The sequence below is a fragment of the Microdochium trichocladiopsis genome, assembly GCF_020744255.1.
Source record: "Microdochium trichocladiopsis strain MPI-CAGE-CH-0230 chromosome Unknown B0I36scaffold_2, whole genome shotgun sequence".
NCBI lineage: Eukaryota > Fungi > Ascomycota > Sordariomycetes > Xylariales > Microdochiaceae > Microdochium > Microdochium trichocladiopsis.
Window position 1 is genome coordinate 2,137,765 of NW_025763545.1, and position 21,122 is coordinate 2,158,886.

At 57.8% G+C, this 21,122-nt stretch overlaps 6 protein-coding genes across 6 annotated transcripts; 2 read left to right on the top strand and 4 right to left on the bottom strand.

Moving 5' to 3' along the window:
* Positions 1–446: 446 nt before the first annotated feature.
* Positions 447–5,133, bottom strand: B0I36DRAFT_380876 (P-loop containing nucleoside triphosphate hydrolase protein). Its single transcript, XM_046160836.1, has 2 exons — positions 2,416–5,133; positions 447–2,355 (listed from the first exon to the last, which is right to left on the bottom strand). The coding sequence occupies exons 1-2, from the start codon at positions 4,786–4,788 to the stop codon at positions 712–714; spliced, it is 4,017 nt and encodes a 1,338-aa protein (XP_046016850.1). The 5' UTR covers positions 4,789–5,133; the 3' UTR covers positions 447–711.
* A 2,267-nt stretch (positions 5,134–7,400) lies between these two features.
* On the top strand, positions 7,401–8,935 carry B0I36DRAFT_70244 (uncharacterized protein). Its single transcript, XM_046163241.1, has one exon. The coding sequence runs from the start codon at positions 7,770–7,772 to the stop codon at positions 8,700–8,702; it is 933 nt and encodes a 310-aa protein (XP_046016851.1). The 5' UTR covers positions 7,401–7,769; the 3' UTR covers positions 8,703–8,935.
* Positions 8,936–9,276: 341 nt separating this feature from the next.
* B0I36DRAFT_359387 (BRE1 E3 ubiquitin ligase) lies at positions 9,277–11,852 on the bottom strand (the record flags this gene model as incomplete). Its single annotated transcript, XM_046158118.1, has 5 exons — positions 9,277–9,450; positions 9,510–11,122; positions 11,180–11,237; positions 11,291–11,434; positions 11,733–11,852. 5 exons carry the CDS (start codon positions 11,850–11,852, stop codon positions 9,277–9,279), a joined length of 2,109 nt encoding a protein of 702 aa, XP_046016852.1.
* Positions 11,853–12,890: 1,038 nt separating this feature from the next.
* Positions 12,891–15,157, top strand: B0I36DRAFT_314710 (uncharacterized protein). The gene is made up of 2 exons (XM_046152801.1): positions 12,891–13,350; positions 13,380–15,157. The coding sequence occupies exons 1-2, from the start codon at positions 13,072–13,074 to the stop codon at positions 14,964–14,966; spliced, it is 1,866 nt and encodes a 621-aa protein (XP_046016853.1). The 5' UTR covers positions 12,891–13,071; the 3' UTR covers positions 14,967–15,157.
* B0I36DRAFT_314711 (XPC-binding domain-containing protein) lies at positions 15,158–17,972 on the bottom strand. The gene is made up of 7 exons (XM_046152802.1): positions 17,567–17,972; positions 17,279–17,326; positions 16,908–16,980; positions 16,760–16,839; positions 16,366–16,692; positions 15,824–16,294; positions 15,158–15,767 (listed from the first exon to the last, which is right to left on the bottom strand). The coding sequence occupies exons 1-7, from the start codon at positions 17,582–17,584 to the stop codon at positions 15,642–15,644; spliced, it is 1,143 nt and encodes a 380-aa protein (XP_046016854.1). The 5' UTR covers positions 17,585–17,972; the 3' UTR covers positions 15,158–15,641.
* Positions 17,973–18,673: 701 nt separating this feature from the next.
* On the bottom strand, positions 18,674–20,041 carry B0I36DRAFT_345809 (uncharacterized protein; the record flags this gene model as incomplete). The annotated part of the gene is made up of 1 exon (XM_046156393.1): positions 18,674–20,041. One exon carries the CDS (start codon positions 20,039–20,041, stop codon positions 18,674–18,676), a length of 1,368 nt encoding a protein of 455 aa, XP_046016855.1.
* Between the last annotated feature and the right edge of the window lie 1,081 nt (positions 20,042–21,122).

A 21,122-nucleotide genomic window follows, 5' to 3' on the forward strand; every position in this document is an offset into this window, starting at 1 on the left:
GAAAAGCGCAATCTAATTCGCGTAATCAACTCACCAACTAGACAGATATTACTCAATCATCTCTCCCTCTCTAGCAAGATTTCCTGAATCCTGAATGGCAGCCAGGCCGGCCAAATTTGCAAACAAGCGTACCAACTTGAAATGGACGCCCCTCAGACGCCCCCTCAACCATGGAAGCGGAAACACTGCATCTTTGAGACCCGGCCACAGGCACCAGCGATGCGCGCTTCTGGACAAACCAAAAACGGAAGGGATACTGTACAAGGCGTTCAGAACGCCAAAACTCCCCAGAGACGCATAGCTAGCTTGGCGGCTTTTCAGGCCCCCCCCCTCTGCCTCTCTCTGTATCCTCGTAATACTCGACCCTGATGGGCGACTTCGTGAACAGCCACCCCTTCTTTTCGCGCGCCCCGGATCAAACAGTTTGTCACGCATTCGACCAAGTTCTTGTCCAGAATGCTCGACAGAGCTCGATAATGAGATTAATTACATAGATATATGTGTGTGTGCCTGTCCTGGTATAATGAAAACTCCCGAAAGGTATCAAGGATGTATCATGCGATGTATATGTGACGAGAAAAAACAAAAACAAAGAAAGAACCCAAAAGGGATGCTGGTCTGGGCGGTGAAATACCATGCCTCATCTATATAGGACGCCCCCCCCCCTACAGTGTGTAAAACAGAAAATCAGACGGAAACAAAAAAACAAAATCAGGCATGCTTCTCCAGGCTCTGCAGGTTCACGAGCTCCGCGTACCGGCCGTTCCGCCGCATGAGCTCCGAGTGCGTGCCCTCCTCGACCACGCGGCCCTGGTCAAACACGTAGATGACGTCGGCGCGCTGGATCGTGGACAGCCGGTGAGCCACGGCGATGGTGGTCCGGCCCTTGGCGGCCTGGTCGAGCGCCGCCTGCACGACGTGCTCCGACTCCGAGTCGAGCGCGCTCGTGGCCTCGTCGAGGAGCAGGATCTTGGGGTTGCGCACGAGCGCGCGGGCAATGGCGATGCGCTGCTTCTGGCCGCCCGACAGCAGGGCGCCCTTGGTGCCGACGATTGTGTTGAACCCTTCGGGGAGCGACATGATGAAGTCGTAGATGTTGGCCTCCTTGCAGGCGTCCGAGATTGCCTCGTCGGACACGTCCTCGCGCGAGCCGCCGAGCAGGATGTTCTCCTTGATCGAGCCCTGGTACAGTGTGGGCTCCTGGGAGACGAGGGCAATGTGCGACCGGTAGTCGTTGACGTTGAGGCTGCTAATTTCCTTGCCGTCAACGTACACGCCGCCGACGAGAGGGTCGTAGAAGCGCTCGAGCAGAGCAATTGTTGTGCTCTTGCCGCAGCCAGACGCGCCGACGAGCGCCACGTACTGGCCGGGTCGCACGGTCAGATCCAAGCCGCGCAGGACGGGCTGTTCGGGCCGAGTAGGATATCTGAAGTGGACGTCGCGGAACTCGATGGTGCCCTCGACGTGCTCGAGCCGCTCGCCATCCGTGGTCCATGTGTCGACGACGGGCTTGCGATCAAACAGCGTCTTGAGCTCGCCCGCCGCGTGATGGGCCTTACCCATGTCGGGAGCGAATGAGAAGATTGTGCCAGCCGACTGGGCGCCAAAGATGACGGCCATGAAGCAGACAAAGAACTGGAACATGTTGTACTCGCCCTTGGCAATCAAGCTGCCGCCGTACCAGAAGCCCAGAGCGAGGGCAAAGAAGATGAAAGACTGCGCGGCAGCATACAAGGTCGACGACTTGGCGACGGAGATGAGGCTGACCTTCTCCTGAGCCTCGATGGAGTTCCTGTACTGCGCCATGACATCGGCCTCGCGGGTGAGAGACGCGACAGTGCGGATGGCGGAGATGGCCTCGGAGGCGTAGCCGGCACTCCTTTCGTAGGCCTTCTTCGAGCGGCGCTGGAAGTGCGCAAGCATCCAGAAGCGGAAGAAGCCGCAGGCGAGCAGGACGGGAATAGTCGAAATACAGACGAGGGCGAGCTTCCAGCCAATGGCAATAGAAAGGACACATGCGGAGATAAGAGTGCTTAGCACCATGAGGATCGTACCCAGAGTGACACCGCTGAGACCGGCGACATGCGTGGTCTCAGTCGACAGGAAAGAGGTGAGGGCACCAGCGGTGTTCTCGTCCTTGTCGAAGAACGCAACATCCTGACGGAGCATGGAGCGGAACGCCCGGTCGCGGACGCGGTGGATGAGTTTCTCTGAGCACTTGGCGAATACTAGACCTTGCAGACCCTGGGCGATGAAGACCACGAATGCCAACATGACATACATGGCACTCCAGAAGTCACTCTCGTGCTTCATCTGGGCGCCCATTTCGGGAGTCAGGATTGGCATACCGAGGGCCTAGAGAAGGCTTTAGCATGATACGACAGCATCACATGAGAGGGATTTTTACAAACATACCGTGATCTGCTTGGCGAAGAAGACGGCTCCAACAGGGTTGGCACCACCGCAAATGATCGACAGGATCAGGCCGATGACCATCAGGTGCCATTCAGACTTATTGAAAGATGCAATGAGCTTGATCAGTGTCCACAGAGAGTACTTCTTCTCCTCCTCAGCCTTGCGGCCACTGAGCACTCTGCTCGACACAGACGCGTGGCTGGCGGAGCGGTCGAGCTTGGCACGGATGTCGTCATTGGGGTCCGCCATCATTGCAGCAGCGTCGTCGGCCTTCGAAGCCTTGCGGATGAGTTCCTCGTCCTTGTCGTCAATGGCCTTTTGTTCGTCCTCGGTCAGCTCAGCGACAGCAGCAAGCTGCTGAGCCTCGACTAGCTTGAAGTAAGCACCTCTGCGTTCGAGGAGCTCGTCATGGGTGCCCTGCTCCACAATCGAGCCGGCGGCCATGACGACAATATTATGAGCATCGCGGATGGTGGACAGGCGATGGGCAATGGTGATTGTAGTTCTGCCTTCGGCTGCATTCTCGAGAGCGGCCTGCACGACACCTTCGGACTTGGTATCGAGGGCACTCGTGGCCTCATCCAGGAGAAGAATTTTGGGGTCCGAGACGATGGCACGAGCAATGGAGACGCGCTGCTTTTGGCCGCCGCTGAGCAGGAAGCCGCGCTCGCCGACGTTGGTCTCGTATCCCTCGGGAAGTGCCGAGATGAAGTCGTGGGCATTGGCCATCTTGGCTGCCTCAATGATAAGCTCGCGCTGTGTCTCCTCGCTGGCGTGCTCGTGCTGTGTTCCAATCAGGCCGTGACGGATGTTGTTGAAGATGGTCGTGCCGAAAAGCGTGGGCTCCTGGCTGACCAGAGCAATCTGTTGACGCAGCCAGCGCAGGTTCAGGGTGCTGACATCGTGATCGTCGAGGTAGACCTTGCCACCAACGGGGTCGTAGAATCTCTCGACCAGTCCAACAATGGTACTCTTGCCGGATCCCGAAGCTCCGACAAGGGCGGTAGTCTTGCCTGCGGGGATGTTGAGGCTCACATCCTGCATGACGACAACCTCGGGGCGGGACGGGTAGATGTGCTTCACGTTCTCCAGTCTGATCGTGCCCACAATCTTTTCAAGCTTCAGGCCAGCCTCGGAGGTTGGGTCCAGGGGAGAAGGGCGGTCAATGGTGGTATAGATTTTGATCGCGGCAGCGACGGCGGTGCCGAAAGCCTGGATGTTGGGAGCGACGTTGCCGAGACTGAAGGCACCAATCATGACCGCCATGAGGATAGTGAGGATCTTCTGCAGCGAGGTAGTACCCTCGACAAGGTACTGACTGCCAACCCAGAACGACAGCGCATAGTTGAGATATAGGACCAGGAACATGCCAGAAACCATGAAGCCGATGCTGGTCTTGACGCGGAAGCCAAAGTGCTCCGCGCGGGTGAGGTGGGTGTCGTACTGCTTGGCCAGGCGGTCCTGGGTGCCAAAGGCAATTGCGTTGCGGATCGAGCTGAGAACCTCCTCGGCGACGGTGCCGCCCTTGGCGTAGGCCTCGATCGAACCCTTGTTGAACTTGATGATGAATCGAGAACCGATACCCATGTCGAGGAGAAGCGCCACGACCACGGAGAGCAGAATCAGGGTCAGCTTCCAGTAGACCACGAAGCCAATCACAAAGGCGGAAATGAAGGTGGAAACCGCGGTGAGCGTAAGGGCAACCTTTTCTGAGATGCCCTCCTGGATCAGGTTGGTGTCTGCGGTGATCCTAGTCGTGACCTCTCCGGCACCGAGCTTGTCAAAGAACCCAATGTTCTGGCGCATGCAGCTGTCGAGATAGTGCGAGCGGATCTTGCCACTGATATGCTCACCAGTGTAGATGAAGCCGACGGTTGAGACGTAGATGGTGATGAATTCTCCGACGGCCAGGTAGACGAAATACAGGACCATCTGTGTCATGGTGCCCATGAAGTCGTCATAGGTAGACTTGCCGGAGAAGTAGTCCTGGAAGATGCCCTGGAGGTTGCCAAAGATGACAGTCATGAGCGGCATGGCGGCACCGCCGACGATGGCGCAGAGGGCGCTGACAAGGATGATGAGGATGTCGTTGCGGGTCGCATAGCGGTAGAGCGCGCCGAGTCCGGCTTTTGTCTCCTCGATGGAGATCTGCCGCCTCAGGACGTCGGCCTCGTGAGAAGGCAGGTGGTGGAACGGGTCGACAGTGGCTGTCGACGGTGGCGAGACGACTTTTGTGTCGGCCTTTTCGAGGGCGGGGTCGGCATTTTTGTTGGCCTTGTTGGAGTCGGTCGACTCGCCACGGCTCGAGGCCTGCCGGGACAGCTCATGCTCGCGCGTCTTTTCAGAAGTGATCTCCTTGGACGCCGAAGACATGACGGGTGTGGGTTATGCGGAGGACCGCGTTTGTTGTCGGGTTGCACGCTCGGCGGGCGTGGGTCGCCCTGGGGTTAATAGTCGAGCCAAGCCTGGCTTCAAAGGTTGTCACGACAGCAAGCGAGGAAAGTGGTGTGGCCTGCGATATGGCGCTGTGGCTGCTGCGTGACGACACCAGGGCTTTGGACAGGGCAGAGTCTGGAGGATAATTAGAGCCAAGCCAAGACGGAGAAGGAAGGGGGAAAGAATGGAAATAAAACAGCCGAGCTGAGAGCTGTTGAAGCAGGAGAGGGACACCCCGGCCCACGCAAACACGGCACTATGGAGGAGCCTGCCCAGAGTAGGAAGTCCGGAGTCCAGTCGAGTACGGTGTTCGAGAAGGCCATCGGCCGGCCCAGCAGAGACGCTCGGGAAGGGCTAGTGGCCGAGCCTTGGGCGGGGGATGCCTGCTCCGTAGGGTCGAGTGGGCCGGGTAGGAAATCCGGTGGCTTGTGACTAAACAATCAAGAGCCGCCCACGACTGAATGAATCATACCATGCATGCGGTCATTGCAGCATCTCCGCCGCTGTGCGACTCCTTCGCCGTGGCCCCTAATGCAGTCATAATGCAGCACGCATGCGAATCCCGTCGGCCGTGCTGACCTGGCCCGGTTCGGGCGGCCCCTGTCGGCCACCAGGGAGAAAGGAGCATTGAGCCGCATCTGGGACTCGGGCAGAGCCACAGAGGGAGTGTGATGTTGCGCTGCGTGCAAAGTGCGGCCGAGTGCGAGCCCGATGTGCAGAGATCGGCCGGCCACCACCAACCGAGACGGACGGCCTACGGAGAGACGCCACTGCTTGCCTGGCTTTTCCAGGTTCCTCGTGGCTGCAACCTCGTCCAAGCGCGACCCACGCAGCCTCGGATTCGCATCCCCCAGATTGGGCAGGCCAGTCATCATACGGACTCACGGTTTGCGGACATCGGCACCAGCCCCAATCCCGCGCCGTCCCAGTCACACCGGACAACTCGCTCCCCAGGCAGTCCAGGCTCGTGTCTGCATATCAGATCAGGCAGGCGAGTTGGCTGGCGCACCACAGAACCCTGCCTGTTGGCATGCTCTCTCTAAAGGGGGCCATCCAGTCTGGGCCGTCCGCCCGTCCTAACCCTCTCGGGGCGGATTTAGGCATCGGGTTTTAAAGTGCTGATTGGCAGCCACAATTACCCAAGCGACTCTTCTGGCAGAGGGATGGAGTCGCCCGTTCCATACGAGCACCATGGGCTTGCGACTGGTTGGTGGTGCCTGTCGGCATTATGAGCTCAGGCTTGTTTGCTTCCGCCATGGCAGCACCCGTCAATCTTATCTCGTGCGAAACAGAACTAATTCGCTCCTGGGACTGATGAGAGCCAGGGCCCGTCTCCGGCGCACTGCTGGACATAGTCAAGGTCGCAGGCACCTGTGCCTACTACCATGGAAGACCCCAGGCGTTCTCGGGAGCTCGCATGGGATACGGACCCGAGGGCCCGTAAGCAGGCAAATCCCACGAGAGCTTAGCATTCTTGGCCCTGTGCGAAATCAGGACCATCCCAAGCCTCCGGCCCGGCTCAAGCCGGCCGCTCCACTGGCTGCGGGCATTGGTCAGAATTTCGTATCCGTGTCGTCAATGATCTGACATTTTGGCATGGCGGGAAAATATAAACGCCATGGCAAGGCGACTGCTGCTCTGGCGCTGTCTTTGGCTGTCACTGAGCGCGCATTCTCTGAATCACCCCCCTCTCTATATATCCGCGGTTATTTAGACGACACTGGGATCAAAGTAGTCCTCTCGGGTGTTTTACCTCAAGGTATCCCATGCGAGACAATCGATGCGCCACATCCCCCGGAGTGGGCCACGCGCTAGCCGGGAAACAGCAACCTGTGCGAAATAAGGGGGCCCGAATTTTCAGGTCCAGTAGGCGGGATGAAATTGGCTGGAGCTGACAGGGCCTGAGCGACAGAATGTGGATAGTCGATTCGACTGCCCATGCGGAGCTTTCGTTAAACAGAAGACAACAAGTCGACGATGCGTCTTCTTGAGCTCCATCCAGCGGCGGTCAGCCTATTGGTAGGAGGAGCCCCGCGACTCCTGCCTGCGACGAGACTTCCCTTGTGGACCGTGAGCACGACTTGGACTTTGCGATGCCTCCAAGATATTGCGCGGCATATCGCCTCGTGCCCCAGGAAGCCTCGAGACCTCTACAACATCAAGCCTGCGTATGCATCAGACCTGAGCAGCAGCTTGACTACCTCTTCTCTCAGATAGGCGCACAAGAACCGGCTCGAGAGTTGAATGTGCAGCACTCTGCGATTGTGGATCGATGTTGTGATGGACGAGTCAGGGAATTGCCGTTCAACGAATATCCCAAGTTTGTGTTCTGATTCTCTGCCACGTGGATTTCTGTTGGATCGGGTACTCTCGAGATAGTTCCAGGGTTGTGGATGCGTCTGAAAATGGCGAGGCGGGAAGCTGGGCGGCTGATGATGGCACGACAAGCAACACTGTTGATCTCTGGCCCCGCACTGCAGATGCCTGGAGCCAGGCATCAACGCAGCCCGCTCTCCAACAATCACAATCCTGTTGAAATCTTGGGAATTGTCAACGTGTCCATTGCGGCTGTAGCTTGCACCAGGCCTCGTCAACCCCCATCCGACACAACCACGAAGTAAAGCCAGCCCATCCAAACCGACTATTGCTGTCGAATCGCTCCGGCAGCGATTTGCGAGTGGCTCTACGGGCACCGACAACGGCACTTCCAGGGTCTTGCCCCAGACTAAAACGTCATCGCTCCCCTCCACCTTAATCGCAAGGACTCTCTCCCGATACATCACCGTCGACGCTCCTTGCTGCCACAACCATCAGGCTTCTTCTTGCCCCACGACACATCTCGAACCCTTCCACAAGCCTTTCCCCGGCTCAAACCGATCGTGTCCTTCAACAAACGCATCGAGAAGAGGGGAACCACAATGAAACCCAACCGCGACGCAATCCTCCTCAGCGATGTGCAGGTCCTCACCCTGCGCGGCAACGGCGCCCTCACCACGCACCGCCGCGTCCCCGCCGCGCCGCAGCTCAAGTGCGTCTCGGCCAGCGCCATCTGCGCGCTGCACGAGATCGACACGATGCGCTGCACCAACCAGGGCGCCGGCTACGACAGCGAGGACATCCAGTGGTCCTGCACCGCCTCCCTGCCCGCCGAGCTCAAGCTCGGCTCCACCGACGTCATCTGCGAGGGCTATTCCCGCGCCGACGACCCTTACGTGCTCAAGGGCAGCTGCGGCGTAGAGTACCGCCTCGCGCTCACCAAGCATGGGGAGGAGCGGTATCCGGATCTTGGCGGCGGCGGCTTCCTAGGTAAGGACGGCAGCGACCCGAGTGCGTGGTTGTTTGGCATCTTGTTCGTCGCCGTGGCACTGTGGATCATATACTCGGCTTGCACCGCACCACGGCCCAATGGCGGCCATCGCGTTGCCGGTGGCCGTCGTCCTCCGCGTGGAGGAGGAGGCGGCGGCGGAGGCGGTTGGGGTCCTGGCGGTGGTGGTGGTGGTGGCGGAGACGGTGATGCCTGGGACGACCCTCCCCCGCCGTATCCAGGGAGCAACAACAGCAAGACCAGCCGCACCGGGCAGCAGCAGGGCGGTGCCGGTGGCTGGCGGCCCGGGTTCTGGAGCGGCCTGCTCGGTGGTGCGGCGGCAGGCTACGCAGCGGGCAACCGGGGCAACAGGAACAATAACAACACTGGTGGCTGGGGAGGGTATAATCGCGACTACGGCACAAACTACGGCGGCGGCTGGGGAGGCTCGTCGACGTCCTCTTCGCGCTCAAACTCCGGATCTTCGTCACAAGCGTCAGGGCCGAGACATGAGAGTACTGGGTTCGGTGGGACGAGTCGTCGGTAGGATTGTCCTACAAATCGGACGTTTGAGTTTTCAAGGGTCGAAGTCGGCTTGGAAGTGCGGTTGGTGGTATATTATTCCAGTATTCTTTACCTTTACTTTGGTTGAGCCCCTTAACAACTGTGAACCTGCAGCAACCAAATAGCCTTGAAATGCAAGCACATACGACAAATTTGAACTCCCCAGACAATTCGTGTCTGTACAATCGGAGCATTATCACATCAGTCACTGTGTATATGACGACAAGAAACTGGTTTCCAAAGGTATCGCCTGTGCCAAGCGAAATTGCCGGGGCAGATCCATCGGGACCTGCCTCGCTGCGATATATTCAACTGCGACTGCGCTTCCGCCCTCGCTGTTTGTGCGGTGCGCGTTGCCGACTAGATCAGGAGCTCGTCCTGAGACAAGAACTCGGGCTCGCCGGCCCATTGATGCAAGCTATTATGTACACGATGAGACTCTTCTTACACAACACGGGGAGAGAGGCAGCTGTCGCGTGCCCCGTTGGTAGTACAAGTAATGTGTCCCGCTTCCGAATAGAACACCATCCCACTTTGTTTGGCCTGCTCATTCGCGTCTATAAATGTACGCTCATGGCGTCGCTCTTGTCGAAGGCCCTGCTGCAGGCTGGGCACTTGCGCATACGGTTACTGATCCGATCGTCAACGCAAGGCTTGCAGAATATGTGGCCGCAGGTGCGGAGCACGGTGTCCTTGAACCTATTGCGGCAAATCGAACAGGTGGCCAAGTTCTGCGATCATGTGTTAGTTCAAAACGACATATACAGGAGGGAGTCTGAAGTATGCTTACCCGAAGCATTTCTTCCTCCTCTGAAGAATTGCTCAGACTCTTGGCTTTCCACTTGTCTCGTTCTTTGCCTGCTGTCTCGAGGCGCACCTTGAGCTTCTCTACCTCGGCCTCTAGGTTCACCGTTCGCTCCCGCGCCATTGCCGTGGTTGAGTCCTTGGACCTGGCAAGACTGCTGAGCTCGCTGAGCTGCTGCCTGACCGCTTCGTACCGCCGTAAAGCGTCTGTACTGGAGATTTCTCTCTTCTTGTTCTCAGCCATGATGCTTGCATTGGTCTGCTTGAGGTCCGCCAATTGTTTGTCTAGGTTGGTGACCAGTGTCCGGTTCTGGATTTCAACTTCCTTCAGCTGGGTGATGATTTCAGAACTCTTGCCGTTTTGTATCCGGAGCTTCTTGATCAGTTCCTCCTTCTGGTCAGCGTCCTTGCGAGCGCCAAAGTACTTCTGATCGGCCTTGCTCTTTTCTGCAATAGCTACGGCCACTCGCTCCTCTTGCGCAGCAATGTCTGCTACCTTCTTGTGTGCCGCAGCTTGGAATTTCTTGACTGCCGCAGTCAGGGATGGCAGCTCGGTCTCTATCGATTCGTAGTCCTTGGCCAGCTTGTGGTATTTCACGCGAAGCTCGTCCAGGGATAGTGCATCGATATCCGACTGCCCAGTCATGTCGACATCCTCGCTGGACTGGAGACGGCTGACCTCGGCCTCGAGGGCTTTGATCCGTTCTTCCTTGGCGTTGACTAGACCCTCCATGTGTGCTGTGGCGGTCTTTTCTTGCGCCTTGACGGCTTTGAGTTGCGACAATTCGGCCATGGCCTCATCCCGAGCTGCGCGCACCCGCGCCAGAGTGGTATCCTCTTGCTGAAGTTGCTCCTCGAGCTCCGCAATCAAACGTTGGGCCTCGCTCTCGACTTGTTTCCGCCCAAGCTCGCGTTCCTTATTTAGGGTATCGTTCTTTGCTACCAGCACCTTGTTGCTCGACTCCAAGTGGTTTACTTGCTTGACGAGTTCTTCGTGTTGCACCTTGAACAGCTTGTAGACATCCGTACGAGAATAGTCTTCGTCTGTCAGGTTCGTCAGTCGCGCCTGCGCCGCCGTGAGCTCCTCTTGAAGTGTCTTGTTCCGCGCTAAGGCGGTCTCTAGCTGCTCCTTTTGTTTCGCCGAAACCGCTGTGGCCTCTTGGAGAGCTGATTGCAGGGCTGCGTGGTCACCAGTCTCCTCCTTGACCTCTGACCCATTTTCTTGTTCTGAAGGCGGCGGCTTTCCAGTGGCTTGAGCGATAGCACGGGCCTCGAGCCTCTGCACCTCCTTGCTTTTCGATCGATCCAGCTTGCGTTCTGCCTTCATATATCTTAACGTGGCCGTGTTGAGTTGGTCCGAAAGAGACTCTTTATCAGCATTCAGGCTGTCAAGCTTGACCAGAAAGCCCTTCTGCTTGGCCAGTAGCTGATTCACTTGCTTCTCCAGTGATGTGATGTTGGTCGTGGCTGAACCTTTGGATGTCGCAAGTCGTGACAGAAGCTTCTCGACCTTCTCTTTGATCTCTGAACCGCGGGCCTCAAGATGTGTTTGGAATTCATCTACTTCTCGAAACTGCGTGCTGGTGGAGAATTCTGCTTCTACAAAACTTGTCAGCTTCCTGCAGCGCAGACCGAGTACTTGGTGGAATGACAAACCTGCGTCGTCAGGTTCCGGTATCGCGCCTTTCGCCATCACACTAATCTCGTCGATAAGCTGGGCAGATGTTAGCTACGAGTGAAGCACATGGCAAGATCCTCTGAGCTTACCTGCAGCCACCATGCGTCGACTATCCGTAGGTGGTCGTCATGATGGGCGGCCTTCTTGGTCAGCTCGGCGAGCCTAGTTTCCAAAGTTGCTTTGTCGCGTTTGTACTCGAGCATTTGCCGGTATATCGCATCCTTTTGATAGTCCTGAACATGAATAGCACCATCAGCCGATCTGCACATGCTATTCAAAGTCGCTAATGTGTTCATGCACCCTGTCCAGTAATGATGCGCGCACATTGAACCAGGCGAGGGAGAGTCGGGATTTGGTGCGACAGGTTCGTGGCTCCAAGGCTCAACGCGCGACAGAGCCGGCGAGGAGCTGCTGGGTCCATGAGGTCGAAAAATGTCCAATCGACTTGGAATGAGGCAGCGCAGGCGCAGCGCACAGTAAGGGCCTCGGGGTCCAGGGGAATGCAGAAGAAAGTCTGGGTGGGTGACCTACCTCGACCCATGTTTCGTCCTTATTGTCTTCGTCCTTGACTTTACTACCGTTGACCTGTTGGCGCTTACTCGGCGGCGCGACGTCGTCCGCAGCACCAAGCGGCCGCTTCCTTTCTTCCATCTTGATGACGGGAGAAAGGGATGCAGTCGTTGGGGATGTGGAGAGCGGCATGGGCAAACCAGGGGCCGGCGCGGCGCAAGATACGGCAGGCGTGAGTGTTGTCGAGAGCAGGGTATCGTGACTGTCGATGAGTGAATGGGACAGGATGAGAAGGGATTGAGCGCAAGCAGGCAGCGTGACCAGCCCCGGATTTGGGGGGGAGCGAAGCGGCTTGAAGACGCGCGAGGCACAGAGGGAGGAGGACAAAATGCTGCGTGCCGTTTGCCTCGCGGCTTGAGGACGAAAGGCTGGCTGCCAGGCGCGGGCGAAAGGGGGCGTGGACAGACCGGCTCGACCGCGAGGCAGCGCTGCGGGATGGCGGAAGGGGAGGGATGAAGAGAGGCCGACAGGCGAAGAAAAGTTGAGTCGTTGGAGTGCCAGCAGAGAAGGAGAGAGCGAGCGACCTCTGGCCAGCCAGGACTAGGGCCGTGTCTGGTCTGGTGTGGCTCTGGCGGGCAGTCTTTGTCTCGAGAGAGAGAGCGCGGCGCAGGCTTGACCTTGGCTTGCCTGCCCTGCCCTGCCCTGCCTTTCAATCCTGCCACTGCTTGAGTCAATGTGTCCCGGGCTTGCAGGGGCGACTGGCGTTCCGTGGCGCGTTTCCATATTGGCAGCTGGCCGGCGGGGCACTCTGGTACACCCGGCAACTGGCAGCCTTATCTCATCCCTGCGCGGCGCGTGGTGGGGCGGCATGACCTAGAGATCCTCCAGAACATATACGAACGACAGAGCGGTGCTAGGTCAATCTATTTACGTACTTGGTTGAGAATGCACAAAGACGCCCGCCGAAGACATGCGGGGAGATCAATATCCCGTCCCGGGCAGCCCTGATCGTGACAGCCGGGCTGGAACACAATCCAGCTTCTTTCCATCGTTGAAGGGATGACTAAGCTGCTCCACCTCCTGCACGACGGCAAGGCATACCCTAGCGTGCATGCGCTTCTAGATCCTGGCACTTATGGGCCATCCCCCAGCCTCAACGCCGCACTTTCCAGGCAAACTTTCATCAACGAGCGACCCCTCGTCCAAGTCGCCAGAACAACGCTCGCCAAACACATTTGCGCCACCCGTCGACCATGAGCATCACCACAGCTTGATGTTAGCCGCCGCAAACAAGCCACAACAGATCTAGCAACTGTCTCGACACCAAAGCATGCTGTGCCGTCGCAGCCTATAAGTCGCCATGAGTTCCATGCTGAAGAAGACCGGCGGCCTTGCCTTCAAGCCGAAAGCCCTTAGCCGCCGCGGAGCGACTGGGTCGGCTGCGTCCACACAACCTCCGACTGCTGCGACTTCAACTGCAACCACCAGAGCGCCAACAACTGAGCCCCAGCAACCTACAGTTGAGGCACCTTCGCTGACACCGCCGGCCACGATCTCATCCAGTCATGACAGACCGTCTACGACGAAATCTAGTGTTGCTAGCGATGAACAGGCACCACCGACGTCCGATGCCCTCAATGTCCCCCTCCAACACCCGAACCAACGCAGCACTCCGTGGCTTCCCTAGCTCTAAATGCACCAACGAGCAGTACACCTCGAAGTATTGCACGACGACAAACTAAGTCTGCGCCGAGGACCGCAGAGGATGTCGAAACTGCAGCTCCAGCTACTGTATCTAGCGAGGGAGCTGGTGCTCTGTCTCGACCTGCTGGCGAAGGTCTGCAACCTACTCCACAGACAAGCCGCACTATCGCAGACACCCGGCCGACGCCAGATACTACCTCTGCAACGCCTTCCACAGAAGCAGCAGAGGCGACAGCATCGTCAAGTGCAACAGAAGTACAGGAGCCTTCAGCAGCAGCGTCAGCCCCAAGGAAAAAGAGAGCATATACTCGGCGGAAGCCACGAGCCGTGGGGGAGAATGGAGCTGGGGCCGCATCCACCGATGGGACAGCGCCACCACGAAAGCGTGCCCGGAGCCAAGGGCGTAAGCGGGCGACGACCGACGGTGAAGGCGCCACAGAAGGCAGCCAGGGCACCGACGGAGAAGCCAGAGCCACTCCCAAACCATCCAAGCGTCGAAGGCGCTCTCCTACACCTGATGACGCAGTCAACGTCAAGGTTGACCACACAGCTGTGAAAATGAGCGAGCTGACCAGGGATCTCGGTATCGGCGTACCTTTCAAACATGCCGAGGCAATAGCCGAGCGGGCCCGAGAGGCGCGGAATCGCGCAAGGCTACGAAAATTAGAAAAGGACAAGATACGGATGGGGCTGCTACCAGATCCGGGAGACGACATACACGGATCCCACAAGCGCGATGCAGATCAGAGCGTCTCCAAAAGCAGACTCGGCTCTAGTGCGCCGGAAGGCGGCAGTGGACAGGCACCGGAGGCGGCTGGACCGGGATATATTGTGGTAGACGGCCAGATCATCATCAACCAGCAATCATTGATGATCGACAACCACGCCTCGGCCGAGAACGACATCTCGAACATGAGGACAGTGGTAGAGGACGATTTCACACACTTGACGACTTCGGCGAGTTTCATGCGGGAGTCGCGAGTCATGGGCGCCAACTCGTGGACGGAAGAGGAGACGGAAAAGTTTTACAACTATCTGCAGATGTTTGGCACCGACTTTGAGACCATCAGCCACATGTTCCCCGGGAAGAACCGGCGCATGGTGAAGCTCAAGTTCAACCGTGAGGAGCGGCTGCGGCCGAACCGGATCAATGCGGCCGTCATGGCGCGCAACGACAAGGACGTCAACATTGACCTGGACCACTACAAGGAGAAGCGCACCAACTGGCAGGAGGCCGACGAGATCCTCAAGGAGCACGACGCCCTAGTCGCGGAGCACAATATTGAGGTGCAGCGCCTCAAGGCCGAGCGCAGGGCGCAGGGTCTCGCTGACGACGACGATGATGAGGACGATGTCAATGGTGGCGCACAAAGCAAGATTGTCGACAGCGACGCGACCACGACTAAGGGGGGAAGCACTGGTGGTGGTGCTACTGCTGCTGATGACGATGATGATGGGGAAGACCAGAACCAAGCAGGCCCCGACGAGCACAATGAGCAGAGCCACGAATTGCATGCATCATCAACGGCAATCGCTGCGGCGGCTGGCTGAGCTCCAACTCCACTACACCTGCTTTCCAGAGAAATAAAGAGGGACGTTCACCCAGACACATTGTCTCTCACACCCAGAGATGATCAAGATGAAGAACACAGGGCCTTTGCAGAGAGGATAGATGGCCCGATTAGCTTGTCACGGGAGCTAAGGCGAGAAACAAGATTATGAGGCGCAATGCTTGACATGCTTAGGCTTTTTTTACCTACATGCTTTTCAAATGATACCCCAATTTTCACACCACTCAATGCTTGCCGAGCCGTGAAAACAGTGCGCAGCTCAGTCTGCAACATCAGATGATCAAGCCGAAGTCGCCTCGTGTGCAGCGGTGGGACGGACAATTCTCAAAGGTTGTGAACAGATTCGTTATTCGGGGGGTTATCATATCGCCTGCGTGCCTTTCTTGCTCGGTCTGACCTTCCTTTCGACCTCCTCTCGCCACCTCCGAAACGGAGTTAGCTCATGCCTTATCGCTGGTCCTCAGTCTGCCCTTTTTCTCATGGTGGCCGTCATCCGGTATCCTTCAGACCCATGGTCATTGTGGCAAGGACTCAATCAAATCGCGCTCGGTATGTTGCAAAAAAGGGCTGGCCGTATGCTCGCACTTCAGTCACACCGTCAACGTGGACAGGACTACGTTGCAACTCCTAGTCTAACTGCTCGAGCAGTCGAGCTTTAGTTCTGCGAAGGCTCGTCATCGTCGGGCATATCAAACAAAAAGTTCGCAGCCAGCTCCTCGTTCTTATCGCAGGCGAAGTAAGCCTGAATAGCGGCGTCTCTGTCGAAGCCAAGTCGGCACAGCTGCTGCGTATTAGCATGGATATACTCTTTCTTCAGCGCAGCGTGTCCTAACTTACCCGCTCGATCGCATCGCGCTCCTCCTCAGTTACAGAGATAGCCTGTGCTCCTGGGGGCAAGGGCGCATCGTCATCAGCTTCTTCCCCTAATAGGTTGAGGAATTGCTCAGGGTTCTGTGTGATGAGCTGAGCGAGGTTCGGGTTGCCGGCTCCCAGTTGTTGCAGAATGGGCTCAAGCATTTGTGGTTGCTGCTGGACTACTTGACGGAGCTGCTGGAACTGAGGGTTATTCCTGAGGAAGTCGAGGTTTCCGAGGTCGCGAGTACCAGGCGCACCGCCAGCTCCAGGACTGGCAGGGTTCGCGCCTCCACGAGCTCCGCCACGCTGAGCAGCGAGATCGAACAAGTTGATGCCGCCATCACCCTCGGCATCACCACTGGCTGGGGCCGCAGAGGGAGCGGCCGGGGGAGGTGGGGGCACTTGCTGTGCAGCGCTCTGTGATTGTGACTGTTGGACATTCTCGGGGATTCCCTGGTGTGTGGAAGAGAAAGTTAGCACGGGTTTGCCCGATTAACACGCATGGCAGTTGCAGAATCTCATACAGTCAGAAGGTATTCAACGGCCCTGTCCACGTTGAAGAAAGCGGCCCTGAGGGCGGCATCAATCTGAGACCGCTCGAAACCCATGGCTAGCATTTCTGTAATAGCGCCTTCCCTCGCAGCGCCCATGGCCATGGAGCTGTCAGACTGCGCAGGCTCGGCCTGCGTAGCCGGCGCGGGCGTCGGCGTAGCCGGAACGGCGGCAGGGGCTGGGTTTGAAGCGGTTGCGGGAGCAGCTGGGGCAGCTGGTGTCGCGGCGACTGGCCTGGCGGGAGTCTGGGGAACGGCGCTCGAGGAAGCGGCGGCAGAAGTAGCAGGAGCAGCCTTAGGCTGTTGGTGGAGGGAGCGATTGTTAGCAAGCCCTTGGTCTCAGCTGGGTAGTCGAGGCCGCACGAACCTTGTTAACCATGCAGACTACGAAGCCCTTTTCCTCGATGTTGTACTTCTCAACGGTGTCCTCATCCTTGAGGATCTTGCCTGCGGTGGAGTGTCAGCGAAGCTGTGTATGAAAGCGAAGCGCGCTTGAGCTGTGACGCTGCCCGTACCAGAATAGATGAGCTTCTGGGCCTTGGGATCCCATCCTTTCTCCTCTGAGATCCGCTGCTTGACAGCCGAGACCTAGGAAATCGCTCTGTCAGAAAAGGGTATTGATACGGGACTGCTTGAGACTCTTTTGACAGGTCGTGCAGGAGAGCCGCCTCCCCAAGCCGCGGAACCGAGTCGCTCGGCGCAGATCCGGCGATCTCCGAAGATGGCAATACCCTCGAAAGTATTTGCACAGGACGGAAAGATGTGGGGGATGTCGCAGTACACGTCTTGAGCGGGAAGCGGGAAGAGGCGAGAGAAGAGGCTTGCAGGAGGATGCCTAGCCGAGACGGGCGTCCGCAGTGGTCGGAAAAGCCAGAGAGAAACGTACCAGATCGCTGGGCTCGATGTCAAGCGTAAACTTCTGCTGCTTGAGATCCTATGGTCCAGCAGAAATCCAAACGGTCAGCATGTCGGATACAAGAGTGGTCTGCGAGTGGGCACAACGTGACAACACAGCTGCTGGCGGCGCCATGTGGCTGGAGGCAGGGCGCCTCAGCAAGTGAGGATCTCAACTTGACCACGAGCGCCTAGCGACAGTGGTGACGACGATGCTTGTTGTGGCGAGGAGCGTCGGGCTCCGCAGGCCGAGCTGGAGTTGTGGAGGAGGAGGCCATACCTTGAACGTGACCTTCATGATGGGCAACCAGTCGCGCAACGATCCAGGAGGGAGATAGGTGAGGTCTGAGGTTGTGGAGGTGAGACTGGTTGCTTGGGAGTTGTGGATGTGTAAGTTGCTGATGGCGGCCGGGAGCTGTGTGTGGCGGGGTAGGTCAGTAGGTGCGCCTCGCGCTTTTGCAGTCAGTCAGTCGTCGCAGGTGATGACGGGGCCTGTAGGCAGCTGCGGGTGGTGGACGGGACTCTGCTGGTCTGGCGACAGAGGTGCTGCTGCTTTGCGGGTTTGCACTGGTGGTAGCTGTGGGCATTCAGAAGCGAACGGGACAAGAGGAGAGAGAGTGCGGCCGTCTGGTCTCCCTCGTCTGGAAACACACAGAGGCTTTGCTTCTCGTTGTTGCCTCAAGTCGCCGCCCGCTGCATTCACAGCCTTCCCAGGCTGCCCAGGCAGGCGGCGGTGATGCGCGTTCCCGCTTGTGGTGGCCCGCCCTGTCCATTTGCCTGCCTGCGCACTCGCAGCAGGCAAATCGTACAGTGGCCCCTCTGCGACCCACAAAAGAGCCGTTGCCTGCCCTGCCAGGCTAGGTCTCCTCCAACAAAACACCACCAAACACATGGACAGAGCCGGCACTGGTTCAAGTACTCAAGTAGCGTACACATGCATTTCCGACGTGTTCTACATGGACGCTTGCGTAAAGTATGTACAACACTCATGGCAAACCCTTGCCCACCCATCCATGCGTGCGCGCCTGTTTTTCCCATATTCACGCCCGCCCTTCGTGAAACATACTCCCAGCAACGCCAAGTTCACAGCAGCCCCCAGCAGGAGCGGCCGTCCCAAACAACAACAATAACAACAAAAATAGTACAAAATGGTATAACCAAATCCATGATCCCAAAGAAGGTGCCCCCCCCCCGGGCGCCCTCCATCTCTCACCCCTTTTTTCCTCTTCTCTGCTGTAAAATGCACCGCTCGCATCTAATGATGGAGAATCCGAAAGCCGGATTCACGAAATGCGCTCGAGGGGAAACGATATATAAAGTAAAAGTCTTCAACAAGAAACCGCCCGCGCTTAAATAGTCATTATCATTATTATTTTCAGTCCGCAGCTCATTGGCGGCTGCTCTCGTCCTTGGCAATCTCCTCTTTCAGCCGCCGGTTCTGGTACTCGTGCAGACTCGTCCTGCTGCCCGCGCTGAGCACCCAGGCAGGGATCGGAGGCACCATGTCGACCTCGCCTAGTGACTCAATCAGGGTAGACTCGTCGCCACTGATCGTCTTCCGTGTGAAGCTCTCAAAGCTCCCTTGGCGGCTGAGGTTGCGATGGGTGCCATTCAGACTGCTGCTCCGCATCCGCGACAATGACTTCTCGGTAATGATCTGGCCCGCATTCGGCGCCGCCACGACCATGGTGCCGGGGGTCGCCATCGGTGGGGACGGCGAGTCGCTTCGGAAGAGCGGGTGGATGTGTGCTTCATCGGGCTGCGTCGCGGCCGGAGATGACTGGGTCCGTGCGTTTGGGCTGTAGCTCCTACTTCTGCGCGGCATTGACGATCGACTCGGCTCGCTATCAAGGATGGTGCGCGGGCTGGACGCCCTGCTGGTCATTGGGCTGGCTGGGATCGTCTCAAGAAATCTTGGAGATGGCACAAGAGACGTGTCGACAGTCAGTAGGGCCGGAGGCGCCTCGATTGACGAAGTGTCCCACGAATCGAAGCTGTTTGGTCCGGGCTGGCCGGAGGCGCTTTCCAGGTCCGGATTGGCTGCGCTGTGCACAGATTTGAAGGATCTCGAGCTCCTCACTGACAGAAGCCGTGTCCGAGACGAAATAGGTCGCACAGCGTGGGAGATGGAGGTCCGGATAGAGCTGATGGTGCCGCTGCTGGAGCACGGGCGGCTATCCGCAGGCTGTGCCCAGAGGTTGGAGCGTGCTGCGACCGTCTTCGAATAGGGCACAGCCTTTACCCGCATGAGCATTTCGGGAGATCGAAAGCCATCCTCAGCAGAGTGGACAGAGCCAGAAGCGTCGGCAAGGCTGGCAGAGTGTCCCACGAAGAAAAGCCCAAGGGCACTGAGCTGCAAGATCAAAGTGAAACATAAGAGACAGGCGAGGGCGATCAGATAGCTTCTGGTGCTCAATGGCGAGCTTTCCTGCTCGGCACCACCGACCTCGCTCAGACAGACCAAGGCAGCGCCCGATGCTATTGCTGCCAGCAGCACTGCGCCCACTGCAGCCACACAGCATTTGTACTTGTGCGAGGCGACCGCCTGGCGGCAAATGCCTCGATATTGGCATGCGAATAGTGCGGAGAAGAGGGCGAGAACCAGCGACTCGCATACTGCGGCGATGGCAGCAGCGACGCCTACTTGCGTTACCGAAGATCGGAGGGCCTGGGCAAGAACGGCATACATGATGAATACAATCAAGGTCGCCAATACAGCGGCCATGAAGGAAACGGGAATCAGGGATCGTGACATTTTGGCGTGCATGTCGTGAAACATCAAGAGCGTAGGAAAATAGATGGTCTCAAGAGTAGTGTGTGGGCGATGTGTGGCTCCCAACCCTGCCCGATGAGCTGGTAGCCGATGCGAGAAACGACGTCGAGACCGGGTTGCAGTCTGAGGCTATCGTCCTCTGGGCTTTGGAGTAAGTAATGCGTTCTCGTGTGAGATGTGACCGTCGTTGTCAGTTGAGCTTGTATTCGCATGTAAGTCGTCGAAGGCGCAAATATGGAGCACTGGATAAGAACACAATCTGCTGCACTGCTGAAGAACGGTCGTAAACAAGGTGCTGGCCCTCCAAGCCGAGTCCGTCGAATCACCGAACTGTGCAGTAAGGAACTCGGTATTGTGAAGCAAATGGGGGAGAGGCCGGAAATGAACGTGTCGAGTTGCGAAATCTCGTATGATTCCCAACACAGGTGCTCGGTAGGGGGGAAAGTTGCACTAATAGGCCGTCTGTAACCCAGTTGAACAGCCCCGCCGACGGGAGCTTGGGGGACTAAAATGCAGGACGGAAGCTTAAAGAACGCGTACAAGAGAACCGTCGCGCGGAACAACAGCGAATGTCGTGCCGGTGATGATTATCATGCGGTGGCTCCAAAGGTCGAGGCCGGGGCACGGCGGCGCGGCTATTCCGGGGGCGACGCGAGGGACGGACTGGGGAGGCACCAACCCAGGCTATGCAGTCGCTCACCCAATAGCTGTGTCTCACCCCCTCGTTAGGCAACGTCACGATGATTTCGTGCAGTAGCCGTGGATGGCCAGCAGGGGTCCGGCCGGGACACGCTCAGCTGCGAAACAAAAATGAAAACTGTCGTCTGCCTTCGGTAATCTGCAGTAACTACTGCAGCGACAGGGGTACGCGACTTGTGCCACTCTCTAGCAAGTGGCCTGCGATGGCGCGCTTTCGTGCACGCCGGTGTAACTCTGCTCTGCCGACCGTGACTGGCTGGTTGGGACGCAACCAATAACCGTAGCTGTTGCGAGGCGTGGTAAATTGCGGTTATTGTCCTTGGCGATGTGGTCACTCCGACTTCCAGCCGACGAGACGCTTCCA

What these genes read in the sequence shown, in the direction of transcription:
- B0I36DRAFT_380876 (XM_046160836.1), bottom strand. Translation starts at nt 4,788, where the DNA reads ATGTCTTCGGCGTCCAAGGAGATCACTTCTGAAAAGACGCGCGAGCAT. An exon ending in TCTTCGCCAAGCAGATCACG is followed by an intron (nt 2,356 to 2,415) that starts GTATGTTTGTAA and finishes AGCCTTCTCTAG; the next exon opens with GCCCTCGGTATGCCAATCCT.
- B0I36DRAFT_70244 (XM_046163241.1), top strand. Translation starts at nt 7,770, where the DNA reads ATGAAACCCAACCGCGACGCAATCCTCCTCAGCGATGTGCAGGTCCTC.
- B0I36DRAFT_314710 (XM_046152801.1), top strand. Translation starts at nt 13,072, where the DNA reads ATGAGTTCCATGCTGAAGAAGACCGGCGGCCTTGCCTTCAAGCCGAAA. An exon ending in CGACGTCCGATGCCCTCAAT is followed by an intron (nt 13,351 to 13,379) that starts GTCCCCCTCCAA and finishes GAACCAACGCAG; the next exon opens with CACTCCGTGGCTTCCCTAGC.
- B0I36DRAFT_314711 (XM_046152802.1), bottom strand. An exon ending in CCAGAAGCTCATCTATTCTG is followed by an intron (nt 16,840 to 16,907) that starts GTACGGGCAGCG and finishes ACTCCACCGCAG; the next exon opens with GCAAGATCCTCAAGGATGAG. An exon ending in TAGTCTGCATGGTTAACAAG is followed by an intron (nt 16,693 to 16,759) that starts GTTCGTGCGGCC and finishes CTCCACCAACAG; the next exon opens with CCTAAGGCTGCTCCTGCTAC.